This window comes from Heterodontus francisci, chromosome 14 (genome assembly GCF_036365525.1).
Source record: "Heterodontus francisci isolate sHetFra1 chromosome 14, sHetFra1.hap1, whole genome shotgun sequence".
In the NCBI taxonomy this organism is placed as follows: domain Eukaryota; kingdom Metazoa; phylum Chordata; class Chondrichthyes; order Heterodontiformes; family Heterodontidae; genus Heterodontus; species Heterodontus francisci.
The window spans coordinates 100,882,050-100,899,245 of NC_090384.1; the positions used below are offsets into that span (position 1 = coordinate 100,882,050).

The 17,196-nt window shown below is 44.1% G+C and overlaps 1 protein-coding gene across 5 annotated transcripts in view; it reads right to left on the reverse strand.

Annotated features, from left to right (window-relative positions):
• mapk8ip1b (mitogen-activated protein kinase 8 interacting protein 1b) overlaps nucleotides 1–16,716 on the reverse strand; it is a 248,713-nt gene extending 231,997 nt beyond the window's left edge. For 3 of the 5 annotated variants that reach the window (XM_068046629.1, XM_068046626.1, XM_068046627.1), the window contains exon 1: nucleotides 5,315–5,562. Coding sequence is in view for 2 of the 5 variants with exons in the window: in XM_068046625.1 (XP_067902726.1) it covers nucleotides 16,622–16,701 (80 nt within the window). In the remaining 3 variants the exon portion in view is untranslated. Of the gene's footprint in view, nucleotides 1–5,314; nucleotides 5,563–16,621 lie in introns of those variants that run through there. The other 2 variants (XM_068046625.1, XM_068046624.1) reach the window with 1 other exon arrangement.
• Between the last annotated feature and the right edge of the window lie 480 nt (nucleotides 16,717–17,196).

Genomic DNA, 17,196 nt, shown 5'->3' on the forward strand with positions numbered 1-17,196 from the left:
TACTCCACATTTCCACCTACCCCCGATAACCTTCCACCCCCTTGCTTAGCAAGAATCTATCTACCTCTGCCTTAAAAATATTCAGACTCTGTTTCCACTGCCTTTTGAGGAAGAGAATTCTAAAGACTCACGACCCTCAGAGAAAAAATGTCTCATCTCTGTCTTAAATGGGCGACCCCTTATTTTTAAACAGTGACCCCTAGTTCTAGATTCTCCCACAAGGGGAAACATCCTTTCCACATCCACCCTGTCAAGATCCCTCAGGATCGTACATGTTTTAATCGAGTCGCCTCTTACTCTTCTAAACTCCAGCGGATACAAGCCTAGTCTGTCCAATCTTTCCTCATAAGACAGCCTGTCCTTTCCAGGTATTAGTCTATAAACCTTCTCTGTACTGCCTTGAACCCATTTACATCCTTCCTTAAATAAGGAGACCAATACTGTACACAGTACTCCAGATATGGTCTCATCAATGCCCTGTATAGCTGAAGCATAACCTCCCTACTTTTGTACTCAATTCCCCTCACGATAAACAATAACATTCTATTAGCTTTCCTAATTGCGTGCTGTACCTGCATATGAGCCTTTTGCGATTCATGTACTTGGAAACTCAGATCCCTCTGCAATCTCTCACCATTTAGATAATATGCTTCTTTTTTTAATTCTTCCTGCCAAAGTGGACAATTTCCCACTTTCCCACATTATACTCCATTTGCCAGGCCTTTGCCTACATTTTACTACATGAAAGGCTCTAAATAAACGCAAGTTGTTGTTGTTGGATATATATTTGAAAAATAATCATTTGCAGAGGTAGGGGGGAAAAAGTGCAGGGAGAGTGGGATGAATTGGATAGCTCTCTCAAACATCCAACAGAGGCACAGTGGACGGAGAGGCCTCTTTCTGTGCTGTAAGGTTCCAACGCGACTTGCATTTCACACATTTGTTCATTCAGTGGCACTGAGTGCAGAATAAGACACGTGTCCAACTACTGAACAATTTCACTGAGAACTGCATTGAGGCTGCTCGCACCTGTTAAGACTCACCCCAGCTGCCACAGGCAGAGGCAGCTGCACTGGCCCATGTAATGTAAACCTACCTCCCAGAGTGAAAGGTCAGGCTTACAACAGATGCACACGCAAACCAATTCGCCTCCCATTGTGGCCCCACCAGGAATATTCAATTACTAGCGGAATTGCAGCCAACTGATTCTGTTATCGTTAATTTCACAGCAATTTAATTTCACTCCTGTTCAAAACCACTCTCTGGTAAACAACTTTAAAATAACATTAACGTTCTGTCATTGTCAAATTTCATACACATTGCATGTCACACCTTTGTACCTAATGCAAGAAATATCATAAAGATAAATGTGACAATTCGCGATGTTATTGTATGTGTGTGTGTCTCTCTCTCTCTCTCTCTCGTGAAGGTGTTAATCCATTCAAAATAAACACAGATGTTTGCAACACAGAAGACTGCCGTTCGGTCCATCGAGTTAGTGTCAGCTCTTTGCTGGAGTAACCCAAACCTAATCTGCTGTCTTTCCAAAGTCCTGTATCTTCCTCATCTTCAAATATTTATCAGTTCATTTCCCTAAAAATCAACCATTCCCTGTGGCAAACTGTCCCATACTCCAACAAGCTTCCAGGAAAAGAATTTCCCCTGTCCTCTCTCTCTCCTCATTCCCTTAGTCGTCACAATTTAAAGTTTAAGGCCCTTCTGGCACCACAACCAGATGAAAAATATTCTTCCCCTAGTCATTCTTTTAAAACGCTTCAAAAAATTTTAAAACTCTACAAAACATCCTCTTAGCCTACTCTGTTCTCATGGAACTACTTACATTATCTTGAGTCTCTACTCATAGCTATGGATTCCTATCTGACAGCATCCTAGTGAGTCGACACTCTTCACCCTCCAGGGCTTCAATGTTCCTTTTTATTCTGTGTCAGTCTAGATTTTGTGCTCAAGTCCCTGGAGTGAGTCTTAAACCCGCAATCTTCTCACTCAAAGACCACAGCACTATCCAGAGCCAAGGCTGACATCTCAAACAAAGCAACAACAAATAAACTTTGACAAATAAACAATTTTAAACAGCTCTGAGCATTGAATAGATAGAATCAAGTTAAGTTAAAGTTAAACTCAAGGCAAAATAAAATATATAAATGAAAATTTCAATACTTCTATCCCAGTCACTCCGCTGTGGCTAAACTCCACACTCTTCTACTCTCACACACTCCACTAGCCCCTCACCACTTCAGATTCACAGGTTAACACCTCCATTAAAGAGTGGGAAAAAGAATTTGATTAAAATGTTTGTTCAAGAGCATCAACTGAGAGGCAGTGGCATATGGGTAATGTCACTGGGCTAGTAATCCACTGGCCATGGCTAATGCCCTCAGGACACAGGTTCAAATTTAATTAATTAATAAATAAAGTCTGTAATTGAAAGCTAGTCTCAGGTATAGCACCTTGAAACTATCATAGATTGTTGCAAAAACGCATCGGGTTCACTAATGTCCTTTCAGGAAGGCAATCTGCTGTCCTTACCTGGTCTGGCCTACATGTGACTTCAGACCCACAGCAATGTGGTTAACTCTTAACTGTCCTCTGAAACGGCCTAGCAAGCCACTCAGTTGTCAAGGGCAATTAGGGATGCCAGCAATGCCCACATCCCATGAAAGAATTTTAAAAAGCAATAATATATGCACTATTGGTGTAATTTCACCAAATCACAATTACAGAGATGGTAGCATAGTGGTAATATTACTGGACTAGTAACCCAGAGGCCTGGACTTATGCTCCAAAGACACGAGTTCAAATCTCTCTGCAGCTGAGGGAGTTTAAATACAATTAATTAATAAATCGGGAATTAAAAAGCTAGTCTATTACTGATGATCATGAGACTACCAGATTGTTGTAAAAACCCATCTGTTTCACTAATGCCCTTTCAAATTAAGGGGCTTCCCTTTTAAGACGGAGATGAGGAGAAATTTCTTCTCTCAGAGGGTTGTTAGTGTATAAAATTCTCTTCCCCAACAGCAGTGGAGGCTGAGTCATTCAATATATTCAAGACTGAGTTCGACAGATTTTTCATCTACAAGGGAGTCAAGGGATATGGGGACAGGCAGGATTGTGGAGTTAAGGCTATAATCAGATCAGCCATGATCTTATTAATGGCAGGACAGCCTCAAGCTGTCAAATAGCCCACTCCTGCTCCTATTTCTTATGTTCTTACAAGAGGAAAAGCTGACTTGACCTCACCTTCACCAATCTGGGGACATGGGTTCGAATCCCACCACGGCAGATGGTGGAATTTGAATTCAATTAATAAATCTGGAATTAAAAAGCTAGTCTAATGATGGCCATGAAACCATTGTCGATTGTTGTAAAAACCCATCTGGTTCACTAATGGCCTTTAGGGAAGGAAATCTGCCGTCTTTATCTGGTCTGGCCTACATGTGACTCCAGACCAACAGCAATGTGGTTGACTCTTAAATGCCCTCTGAGATGGCCTAGCAAGCCACTCGGTTCAAGGACAATTAGGGATGGACAATAAATGCTGGCCTATCCAGTGACACCTGCATCCCATGAACGATTAAAAAAAAAATACCTGTCACAGATGCATCTGTCCCTGACGGTATTGGTAGGAGTGACCACTGCACAGTCCTTGTGGAAACTAAGTCCATTCTCCATTCTGCTGTGTGGCACAACCACCGTGCTGAATCTATCCCATTTAGAATAGATCTAGCAGCTCAAGACTGGGCAGACATGGGAGTGCTTACTCAGCAAACCTGCTCAGTGACGCTCAGTTTGGGTTCTGCCAGGGCCACTCAGCTCTTGAACTCATTCCAGCCTTGGTCCAAACATGGACAAAAGAGCTGAACTCCAGAGGCGAGGTGAGAGTGACTGCCCTTGACATCAAGGCAGCATTTGACCAAATATGGCATCAAGGAGCCCTAGCAAAACTGGAGTCAATGGGGATCGGGGGAAAACTCTCCGCTGGTTGGAGTCATACCCAACACAAAGGAAGATGGTTGTGGTTGTTGGAGGCCAATCATCTCAGCCCCAGGACATCAGTGCAGGAGTTCCTCTGAATAGTGTCCTCAGCCTGTGACAGGGTGGAAGGCAGGAGAGATTATCGCTCCCCTTGGCCTTGCACCATGAACCCTTCTGTCATTTAATCTCTCCTGTCTTCCACCCTGTCTCAGATCTTCCCTTGTGTTCTTCTTCCCCTCCCCCACCCCCCTTTCATTTGCTCAAAGTCTACTACATTTCTAACTTTTCCCAGTTCTGATGAAAGGTCATTGATCTGAAACGTTAACTCTCTTTCTTTCTTCACAGATGCTGCCTGACCTGTTGAGTATTTCCAGCATTTTCTGTTTTGATTTCAGATTTCCAGCACCCACAGCATTTTGTTTTTATTATTTTAGGTGTTCCCCTGTCTCCATGGGTAGCACTCTTGCCTCTAGGTCACAAGGTTGTGAGTTCAAGTCCTACTCCAGAGACTTCAGCACAAATTCCATGATTGATACAGTAGTGAGGGAGTGCTGCACTGTCAGAGGTGCCATCTTTCAGATGAGACGTTAAACTGATGCCCCATAGGCCCTGAGACCGATGTAAAAAATCCCATAACAGCATTTTGAAGAACTGCGGGGGTGTCCTGGGACAAAATTTATCCCTTAACCAACACCACAAAAAAACACATTATCTAGTCATTATCTCATAGCTGTTTGTGGGAGCTTTCTGTGCACAAATTCACTGACACATTTCCTACATCACAGCAATGACTACAAGAGTACTTGATTGACTGTAAAGTAATTTGGGACATTGTGAGATGTTGAAAGGCGCTATATAAATGCACGTTCTTTGTTTTCCAGCTGGCACTGCAGAATTATCCCATCTAACCGTTGAAGTGAAGAGAAACCACTTCACACACTGACACTGCGATTGCAATGTAACTGCAGCCCAAACCATCTGCCATTTTGCGGTCAGGGTTGGGAGGAGGGCTAAGAGCCGTGACTCTGAACAATAATATGTGACCACAAACTAGAATTGGACAAACAGCTGAAATGGAAAAAATGTTCGGGGTTATTGAGAAAGAATGGTGGGCTGAATGGTCTCCTTCTGTGCTCTATGATGATATAACAGATGCAATGATGTCAATTGACACCAGATGGTCATGGTTGAAGGCTGTCTCTTAGAAGAGAATTGCCTTCACCACAGATATACACTGGTCACTTAAATGAACAGTGATCATTTCTTGCTGAAGCCACCTCTTGGCATTATTGTGGGGCCTCCTATTAAACTGTCTTACCTCTTGGCTAAATTGCTGTGTTGCTTTCCCTCTGTCTGGACTCCCTTTCTTCAAAGACCTTTCCCCTTAATCACGTTCTCATTTCGTCTCTTCGTTCTGAACAGTCCAGTGCCAGTGCAATGCGTCTCCAAAGGAGCCCAGAAAACACAATGGTCTTTGTTTCTTCGTGCTGTGCAATCAGATCTCTGCGAGCAGGCTGTGCTACTTCACACCCTCAGCTGCTTCTATCCTCTTCTTGGCATACAGGGTCCAGTCAGTCACGCTGTCATACCAGCAGTTAATACTTTACACCCTCTCTCTGATGTTTTAACAGAGACATTAAACCATTTACAAAATAAAACAAGTTAACACCTCAGTTAAAATAGCAGGGTCAGGAATTTGTCACAAGTGCATGAAGGACAATTAGGGATGGGCAATAAATGCTGAACTTGGAACTGACGCCCACGTCCCATGAAGGCATAAAAAAAATTAAGCGGGGAATTTTTTGCTCGACCCCGCGGTGGGTTTGGAGACGGAGAGAGCATATAAATCGGGTGAGTTGGTGGTGCGTGGGGCCCCCGCCACCTTCCCGCCTCTGCCAAAATCAACTCCAGAGCAGGAAGGCTTGTGAACGGCCTTCCTGCCCCATCACCAATTGAGGCTCTTAACTGGGCAATTAATGCTCAATTAAGGGCCTCATCGCTCCACTGCTGCAATTACCAAGCGGCAGACAGCCATGTCAGTGCACGGGAAGCACAGCAGGAAAATGGTGCAGGCTACTTCCTGCTCCGGTTTGGGGGGGGCGGGGGTCCCTCGTTAAAAGGCACTTAAGTGCCTGACTGAGGGACTCGGCATGGGGAAGTGTAGGGCCCGCTGAGAGCCACACCCCTGCTCTTGCTACCAATCCCCCCTACATCCCCCTTCCCCAAGCCCTCCCACCCACCCTACAAAACCCCTCCCACCATGACCTGTCTGTCGCCTGGGTCCAGCGCCACTCCTGGACCTTGGGTGGGCACACTACGAACAGCAGCCATCACCTCCACAGTGGCGCTGCTCAGTTAAAGAGCAGCCAGCCTCTGATTGGCCAGCAGCTCTCAGAGGGTTGGACTTCCACAGGATCGAGGACCCCGGTGATGGGAGGCCCGCCGCTGTCCACTTAGGTGCCCGACTGACACTCGATTCGGCGGGCCTCCCGCAGAAGAGGCGACGCAGATTCTCGATGATGCTTTTTGCGGAAGTCGAGACCCCCGTCGTCAGAATAAAATCCCGGCCTAAGTGTTAGCACAATGACATGGCTGACAGTAAATTCTTGCCCATATTCCCTCTGTGGATGGATCGTTTTTTAGCTCAGGGAAAAATTTAATTGAATTAATTCAAAATAACATCCTCGCTTCCACTCACCCCACAGAATTAACGTGACTTATGCTGATCTGGCACTAGAGCAAGTGGCTCTAAAACTGTATTGTTCTACAAAGCTGTTAGCCTGATGTTAACCCCTTGTCCAGGCAGGAATGGGGCTAAAAATGTCAGAGGTCAGGCAGGGAGTTAGAATGGCAGGAATGGTGCAGGCTTGGGGTTAAAACGGCAGACGTGAGGTTACAATTGCAGGAATGGTGCAAGTGAGGGGTTAAAATGGCAGGAGAGTGGGAGTGGGGTTAAAATGGCTGAATTGTTGCAGGAATGGGTTTAAATGGCGAGAATGGTGTGAACATGGGGTTAAAAAGACCAGAGCGGGTTTCATAGAATGTGGGGCTCACTGGCTAGGCCAGCATTTGTTGCCCATCTCTAACTGCCCTTAAGAAGATGGTGGTGAGCTGCCTTCTTGAGCTGCTGCAGTCCATGTGCAGTAGGTACACCCACAGTGCTGTTAGGAAGGGAGTTCCAGGATTTTGACCTAGCGACAGTGAAGGAACAGTGAAATAGTTCCAAGTCAGGATGGTGTGTGGCTTGGAGGGGAACTTGCAGGTGGTGGTGTTCCCATGTATTTGCTGTCTTTGTCCTTCTAGGTGAAAGATGTCACGAGTTTGAAAGGTGCTATCAAAGGAGCCTTGGTGAGTTGCTGCAGTGCATCTTGTAGATGGTACACAGTGCTGCCACTGTGCGTTGGTGGTGGAGGGAGTGAATGTTGAAGGTGGTGGATGGGGTGCCAATCAAGTGGGCTGCTTTGTCCCGGATGGCATCGAGCTTCTTGAGTGTTGTTGGAGCCGCACCCATCCAGGCAAATGGGGAGGATTCCTACACACCCCTGACTTGTGCCTTGTCGATGATTGTCGTGCTAGGCCCCCACCTGCCAAGAATGAGGCACATTAATTTTGTCATGAACATTGATTTTAAACTGTTACTGGAGTTAAGAAATAGAGGTGTGCAAAGGAAGCCCGACCCAAATCTGAATGCTGGACCAGGAGGCCCAACCTGACCCGAACCCGACACATGCCGTTGGATCCCGTTGGGATCAAGTCGGGTAGCAGGCCTTTACCGATGTACTGATGTAAAGGCCTGCCAACCGACACGACCCCAACGGGTCCTGACGACGTGCGTCGGGTTCGGGTCGGTTGGGGTCAGACTTCCGGGTTCAGAATTCGGGCTCCCGTCGGGTTTCCTTTGCACACCTCTATTAATAAAGGACTTGTAAGATAGATCAGCTGTGGCTGGAAAAACATTTGCATATTAACAGAGAGTGTTTGGAAGGACAAAGCAACCATTGCCTGACATTCAACCCACAATGGAATTTTGATCACCAGACGTTGAAGATGGGGGAGCTCGCATTCCAGGTTGACTACCAGGATGGCCGAATATATAAACGGACATGGTCAAACCAACTAGTCATATGACTAACTTGCTGGGCAACCTGAGTTTTTGAATTTGTACAAACAGTTTGGGCAGGGTGTCTGTTTGCTCCTGGACTGAGAAGATCTCTCCTGTCTGCTCCCATCTCTTTCTCACAAGCCTCTGAGTCCACTGAAGACACTTGAACCCCAAGAGAGAAAAGTCTCCTACTGAAAACAAGGTTTAAGAAGAATACTAGGTCCCAACAAAAAGCATGATCTACCTACAATCAAGGACTCTACAGTGAGCTCGAAGAACCGTAACAAAAACTCTTCAGATACTGCCTCAGACTTTTCCACTTGATTTTCTTCTGCTCTTTTCTGTCTCTATCTGCATGTGTGTATTGCATGTGCATGCTAGCATAGGCGTGCTGTGTATCCGTAGGTGTCAACCCAATTAGAGTTTAAGTTTAATAAATTTCAACTTTTCTTCTAAAAAAAGCCTGTTGTGCTGGTTTCTTTGTCTTATAATTGGACAGCAGTGAACAAGGATTCACCAAGCGGGAGCTAAAAACATGGTGTGTTCAAAATTAAACCCTGTTATGGCAAGACCAGGTGAAGGCTGAGAGGACACCCTCGGCACCCTTCCCACTGGGTCGTAACAATGATGCACAGGCATTGGGAGTCCGGAGGTGAGTTACTCACTGCAGAATTCCCAGCCTCTGCCACAGTATATGTGGCTGGTCCAGTTCAGTTTCTGGTGAATGGTAACCTCCAGGTTGTAAAAATGGCGAGAATGGTACAGGTGTGGGGTTAAAATGGCAGGAATGGTGGGCAATACCTGCTTTGTTCCCAACGTATTTCGCACCCATCGTAGTTTTAAATACACCAAATCGGGTCATAGGAAAGGCGACCACCTCATTAATATTCAAAAGTTAGGGGTCTGATGATGTCATTCGGACAGTGATGCAATTCCAACGAAGAATCACACAGCGCACTGCAGCCTCCTATGAAACATGGTGGGAGGAGAGATCAGGGCCAGATGAAGCCTGAGTAAATTTGATTTACCTTCCTAACACTTCCTTGTAGCCAGGAGCCTCCCAGATTAAAATCAGGCCTTTTATCTCTGAAGAACCCCCTCATCCGCTAGATATCGAAGGTTAGAAATAACTGTGGGTGATGTTCTTGTATGACCGATCAAATAATTCAGGTGTTTAAAACAGACCACTGGAGGCCTCTGAAGAAAGATGAAGTTACCTTAATATGGAGCCAGGAGAAGGAGAAGGAGGAGCATTGGCCCCTCCCCCGGGATGTTACCTGCCGACTGACCCGTATGGAGCTCGAAAGGCTCGGAGTGAGTCAGCCTGGATTTATGCCAGTTTTACCTCTGAGCCAATACTGACACCCGCCTGACCGATGGAAATCCAATTAAACACCTAAATAGTTATTGGAAATTCCGTAATTGGAGAGTCGATGCATTACGCTCAATGTTTGGTGTAGGTTCACGGATTAAAGGCCATTCCGGTGTCAAAAGTATTTGATGGTCAGCAGCAAACATGGGGCATCAGTCTAACATCTCACCTGAAAGACAGCATCGCTGACAGTGCAGCACCCCCTGGTACTGCACGAGGAACATCAGCCTGGGTTAGGTGCTCAAGTCTCCAGAGATGAACTCAAACCCATGATCTTCTGATTCAGAGGTGAGGGCACTGCCCACTGAGCCACAACTGACACTGAGCTATTTTAACAGATACAACCCGCCACTCACAAAATCCAAAATAGATTGCAACAATCTTTTACAAATTGTCAACGTTGAGTAGAACATTTTATTTGACTGAACCTGTAAGAACAACTCAATTTAAGACACCAAAATAAAACTTGGCACAATTGACCAATCATGCTACATTGTATTGTGGGGGAAATCAGCATTTTAATCCAAGCTATTAAGTTCAGTGGCTCTTCAATTAACTAACTGCATATTTATACACCTGTAATTTCAGGCTGTTTCCAACATCAGTGCTTTCGTTTAGCTATCACCCGCAGACAAAATCACCATTCCTATCATCACTTGATGGGATATCACTAATGAATATTAAATGCAGACTTTATTTGAAGTGTATAAATCCCAACTCAAACAAAAAGGTGCAAACAAATGGCATCAGTTGTAACTGCAGTTCTGAAAGATGCTTGAGAAATTCTTCCTTATTTATAAATCTCATATGAATCTGTGCAAAGCACGAGTGCAGCCACGTCTGGAATAACGCATACGATTCCAGTTGCCTGTTACAGCCAGGTTACCAGGGCAACGAATATAGAACCCAAAGTAAGCCCCAGCTTAAAGCATCAAAGCTGAGGAGAGGGCGGAAATGTCGAGATTGTTTACATTGAACAGGAGGCTCGGGAGGAGATATTATTCCTGTATTCAAGATCTTTAAGGGGAGAGGAGAAACTGAACCCTAGTAATACATCTGGATATTGCTTTAAACTCTGGAACCAGGACTGAGGCACGGGTTCAAACACACAGAAGGGAAGGTGCACAAACAGTTTATTTTTTAATTATTTTACACAGACGCTGGTAAAGCTGTGTCATGAACAGCCTGCGGACAGAGATTGGGGTAGAAACTGGTCCTCATTGCACCCCTTTTACAGGTGTAAATGGTACAATTAGGCCCAATTTTGGCACCAAGGTCCTGTGCCGAACAATGCCTACAACAAAGTCTGACCAGAAGTTTGATCAGGCCACTTTTTAAGCATCTGTGGTGGCTGCCTAAAACAGACATTAGATTATTTCTGTACGCAAATACCTTGTGCCTGTTTTAAGGACTCTGTACCAAAGTGAGCTGCCCTAGGGCCTACTACATTTTAGTTTAGTTTAGTTTATACAGCACTGAAACAGGCCCTTCGGCCCACCGAGTCTGTGCCGACCATCAACCACCCATTTATACTAATCCTACACTAATTCCATATTCCTACCACATCCCCACCTGTCCCTATATTTCCCTACCTATACTAGGGGCAATTTATAATGGCCAATTAACCTATCAACCTGCAAGTCTTTGGCATGTGGGAGGAAACCGGAGCACCCGGAGGAAAGCCACGCAGACACAGGGAGAACTTGCAAACTCCACACAAGCAGTACCCAGAATTGAACCCGGGTCGCTGGAACTGTGAGGCTGCGGTGCTAACCACTGCGCCACTAGATTAGGATGTGGATGCGGCCTAGGCAGTGAAAGGGTAAGTTTAGCTTTCTTTTTAAATTGATGAAGGGGAGGAGCTTTCCTCCCAACTCCACAACACGCCCAGCAGCTAATACCAGCTACCCCACCCTGGCACTTGCCCGAGGGCTGTTGCCAGGAAGGCGTGAGGGCGGGTCGAACTTTTGCTTCTCCAGCAGAATGAGCTGCCTGTGGAGGAGCTGGCAGTCTCACCCAGACAACAATAATGAGGCCTGAGACCTAGTTTCTCATAACTCCTCGAGTTTCCGTTTTCGGGTGAAAGGGTCTCTCCCTATGTTCATGTGATGCTTCAGAAATGGCCTTAATGAATTTCGAGTGTGGAAAGAAATATGGGAGAACTGAGCAGATTATTGAAGGAGTGGGCAAGTGCCTTCAGTTGTCAAGGCCTGAAGCTCTGGAATTCTCTCCCTAAACCTCTCCACCTCCCTACCTCACTTTCCCCCTTGAAGACACTCCCCAAAACGACCTAAAATCAAAGCAAAATACTACAGATGTTGGAATTTGGAAACAAAAACAAAGTGCTGTAAATACTCAGCGGATCTGGCAGCATCTGTGGAGACAGAAATAGAGTTCATGTTTCAGTTCTGATGAAAGGTTACAGACCTGAAATGTTAACTCTGCTTCTCTCTCCACAGATGCTGACTGATCTGCTGAGTATTTCCAGCACTTTGTTTTTAACTCAAAACTACCTCTTGGCCAAGCTTTTGGTTATCTGACCTAATACCTCCTTATGTGGCTCAGTGTCAGATTTCGCTTGATAACACTCCTGAGAAGAACCTAGGAACATTTCATGACATTAAAGAAGCTACATAAATATAAGTTGTTGTTCTGAACTTTTAAAAACTTCAGCCTGGCAATGTAGGCATTGCTCGTCTATCCTTAGTTGCCCCTGAGAAGGTGCAAGTATGGTTTTTGATACAGTTGAATGGCGAGCTAGGCCACTTCAGAGGGCAGGTAAGAGTCAACCACATTGCTGTGGGACTGGAGTCACATTTCGGCCCAGATCGGTTAAGGATGGCAGATTTCCTTCCCTCAAGGACATGAATGAAGGACGACGACTGCCATATTTACCTGATCTGGTCTATATGTGACAGTCAGTCTCACACCAACCAGATAGACACTTAACACTTAAAATAACAGCTTTCCTGTTGTCATGATCCTGGACAGCAATTTCTGGTTTTCACAGAAAATTACGGGGAATCACAAAATGCAATTCCCAAAACACTGGCAGAAATCCTTTCACAGGAGTGTTATCAAACAAAATACGACACTGAGCCACGAAAGGCAATATTAGGACAGGTGACCAAAAGCTTGGTCAAAGAGGCAGGTTTCAAAGAAACGTAGTAAAGGAGGAGAGAGGGGTAGAGACGGGAAGGGAGGTTAGAGATGGAATGCTAGAGTTTAAGTCCCCGGCAGCTGAAGGCACAGATTGCAATCAATTGGCGTTTAAAATCGGGAATGCTCATAGAGTTATTAACTAAAACAGTTAAAGATAGTATCACACTTAAAGAAAAAGCCTATAATTGTGCAAAGATGGGAGGCAGGTCAGAATATAAAGAACAGCAAAGAATGACTAAAAGATTGATAAGGAAGGTAAAATTAGAATACGAGAGAAACCTAGCTAAAAATATAAAGACAGATAGAAGAGTTTCTATAGATATTTTAAAAAGCATTAAAGTGAGCATTGGTCCTATAGAAAGTGAGCCTGGGGAATTAATAATGGATAATAAGGAGATGGCAGATGAATTGAACAGATATTTTACATCGGTCTTCACTATTGAGGATAAAAGTAACATCCCAGTATTAGCTGTAAGTCAGGAAATGGAAGGGAGGAGGAACTCAAGAAAATTACAATCACCAGGGAAATGGTAGTGAACAAATTGTTGGAGCTGCGGGCTGACAAGTCCCCAGGTCCTGATGGACTTCATCCTAGGGTGTTATAAGAAGTGGCTAGTGAGATAGTTGATGCAAAAGTTTTAATTTTCAAAAATTCCCTAGATTCAGGGAAGGTTCCGTTAGATTGGAAAATAGCAAATGTAACTCCTTTATTCAAAAAGGGAGACAGAAAGCAGGAAACTACAGGACAGTTAGCTTAACATCTGTCTCAGGGAAAATGTTAGAATCTATTATTAAAGACATTACAGCAGGGCATTTAGAAAAAAATTAAGGTAATCAGGCAGAGTCAACATGATTTTGTGAAAGGAAAATCATGTGTAACCAATTTATTGGAGTTCTTTGAGGGAGTTACATGTGCTGTGGATAAAGGATGCATTATACTTAGATAACCAGAAGGCATTTGATAAGATGCCACATCAAAGATTACTGCAGAAAATAAAAGCTAATTGTGTAGGGGGCAACATATTGGCATGGAAAGAAGACTGGTTAGCTAACAGGAAATAGAGAGTAGGCATAAATGGGTCATTTTCTGGTTGACAAGATGTAACAAGTGGTGTGCCACAGGGATCTGTGCTAGGGCCTCAACTTTTTACAATTTATATAAATGACTTAGATGAAGGGACCAAAGGTATGGTTGCTAAATTTGCTGATGACACAAAGATAGGTAGGAAAGTAAGTTGTGAAGAGGACATAAGGGGACCACAAAGGGATATAGATAGGTTAAGTGACTGGGCAAAGACCTGGCAAATGGAGTATCATGTGGAAAAGTGCGAAATTGCCCACTTTGGCAGGAAGAATAAAAAGCATATTATCTAAATGGCGAGAGATTGCAGAGCTCTGAGATGCAGAGGGATCTGAGTGTCCTAGTGTATGAATTGCAAAAGGTTAGTATGCAGGATTAATATTACAGCATGTAATTAGGAAAGTTAATAGAATGTTATTGTTTATTGTGAGGGAATTGAATACAAAAGTAGGGAGGTTACGCTTCAGCTATACAGGGTATTGGTGAGACCACATCTGGAGTACTGTGTACAGTACTGGTCTCCTTATTTAAGGACGGATGTAAATGTGTTGGAAGCAGTTCAGAGAAGGTTTACTAGACTAATACCTGGAATAGGCAGGCTGTCTTACAAGGAAAGATTGGACAGGCTAGGATTGTATCCGCTAGAATTTAGAAGAATAAGAGGCGACTTGATTGAAACATATAAGATCCTGAAAGGTCTTGACAGGGTGGATGTGGAAAGGATGTTTCCCCTTGTGGGAGAATCTAGAACTAGGGGTTACTGTTTAAAAATAAGGGGTCGCCCATTTAAGACAGAGATGAGGAGACATTTTTTCTCTCAGAGGATCGCGAGTCTTTGGAATTCTCTTCTTCAAAAGGCGGCGGAAGCAGAGTCTTTGAATATTTTTAAGGCAGAGGTAGATAGATTCTTGATAAGCAATGGGGCGGAAGATTATCGGGGGTAGGTGGAAATGTGGAATAATCAATTCACACATGAACTTGTTGACAGGCAGAGCAGGCTCGAAGGGCCGAGTAGCCTACTCCTGTTCCTAATTCATATGTTCGTATGATGGCTCAGAGGAGGCCATTCGGCCCATCAATGGTCAGAATTGGAGGAGCACAGACATAACAGATTTGAAGGGCTGGAGGGAAAAAAACCCATGATCTGTGTAATAAAAATGTGATTTTACATGGAATTTTACAGCCATAACAGGCCATTTGTCCCAACAGGTCTAGGTTTCCAATTTATGCTTCACATGAACTTCCTTCCAATTTACTTAGTCTAATTCCATCAGCATTCCTTTCTCCCTCATGTGTTTCACATAGATGTATTTAAGGGGATGCTAGATATTCACCTCAACCACTCCATGTGAGTTCTCATTAGTTGAAGCAAAGAAATTTCTCCTGAATTCCTTTTGGAATTATCAGTGACCATCCTGTACTCATAGCCTCTAGTTCTGGACTCCCCCATAAGTGGAAACATTTTTATGCCTACCTTATTGAACCCCCATCATAGATTTAAAGAGCTATTTCCAGTAACCTCTCAGTTTCCTCATTTCTAGAAAAAAAGAGCCCTAAACCAGTCAACTACTGGTCTCAATTGCAAATGGACAGAATAATGGAAGACAATTACCCATTCCACTGGTTTAAAAATCCTGGAAAAATTGTGCCATATAAGAGAATTGGACTGATTTATGTCTCCATGAACCAAAGGGATGTGATCCTAAATACATGGAATGGCAGGACACAATTTTTCCCAAAAGAACACCAGTAAAATTCCCAGGAAAACCCAACCTATTAAGAGCAGAACATGTCTCATTCAGACCCTGTATAGCAGATGATTCAACAAAGACAGTCTTGTCTCTATATAGCATCTTTCATGACCTCAGGACATCCCAAAGCACTTTACAGCCAATGATGTACTTTTGAAGTGTAGTCACTGTTGTAATGTTGGATATGCTACAGCCCATATGTGCACAGCAAGCTCCCACAAACAGCAATGTGATAATAACCAGATAATCTGTTTTTTTTTGTATATGTTATGTAGGTTGGGTGATAACTATCAGCCAGGATACAGGGAGAACTCCCTTGCTTTTTTTAAAAAAATTAGTGCCACAGGATCTTTTCCGTCCAGTTATGACAGCAGACAGGGTCTCCTTATCCTAGATTTTGTGCTCAGGTCTCTGGAGTGGAGCTTGAATCCATATATCAGCTGATTCCCGGGAACCAAGCAGCCTAACAACCAATTCAAGGCTTTAATTCACAACAAGCTGCAATTTGATAGTCTGCTTCCGGGCCGTCTTTTTCAGAGTTTAAGCACTGCACTGCCCAATATCTAGCAAGTTTTATTCATGCACACACATATATATATATATATATATATATATGTAACTGGCTCATTATCCCAATAAACAATCCGAGACCGTCACAATTCCAGATTACTTTAAGAAACGAACGTGGAAATTACAGAATAAGAGAACACTTGGATTTTTTTTTAAAGTTGCAATTTCCAAAGATGCTGCCTTTTTTTGACATTTAAATTTAAAACTCCCCCAGCTTTTATCTCCAGGTTCATTCTCACTCGGAGCTGTCCACGCCCTGAAATAATTTCCGGCAAAGAAAAACACTTTATACAACGATTTGCAACGCAAGGGGGAAAAAAAAACCCTCGCCAACAAATAAAATAAGGTGCAAATAAGTGAAATGAAACCCCCATTGCTCGTGTTACTGCATCAATCAGGGAGAGGAGTTCAGCTCCCTGTGTCTGCTGCAGGAAATCCTGGAGGTTTCAGCATCTCATCCCCCCTTTTAAATGCTTGAACATTTTTCCCTTCCTCCTCTCCCAGCTCGTTACCCTTTGCATTTGAAATCAAATATCCCCAGTGAGCAATGCCAGCACATTGTTGCACTGCTGATGTCTCCGCTTTACCTGAAAGTGGGAGGCGAGCTGATGTGCAGCCCCAGAAAGGGAGAAGCAGCCGGGGAGTTCATGGACTCTGCATCCGCCATTCTCCGTTCATATCTTGAAGAGATACCGAGGTTTTTAACACGACGTCAGACTGGGGCAGCTTTTCAATGCAAGGCGAGGAGCCTCAGCACATCATCTACCACCGCAAGAGGGTTCAGGGACTCCATCAGCGGCTTCTTCCTGTCCAGGAGCCCCTTCCCCAAGTCATGTCTTTTCCCACCTTGCTGGAGCTCCAGGTTGAACAAGGCACAAAGTCTGCTGATGTGTTACACCGTGATACGACGTGATGGAGTCACACCAATATTGGGGCAGCTCCACCCCACCCAACCCAACCAAACCACTCTGATAGCTACTGGGATTCAGGCACTGGGATCCCCTCGGGTTGTCTGGAATCTTCCAGGAATTGTAGATTCATCTGCTGAGAACAAGAACTCAAAAGATAAGAATTGTAAGAAGGGAGACATTTAACAAAAAAGCATTTTCCTTGAACATTTTTATTTAGCAGTTAGAAAAATATTGGAGATGGCATAAAAAGG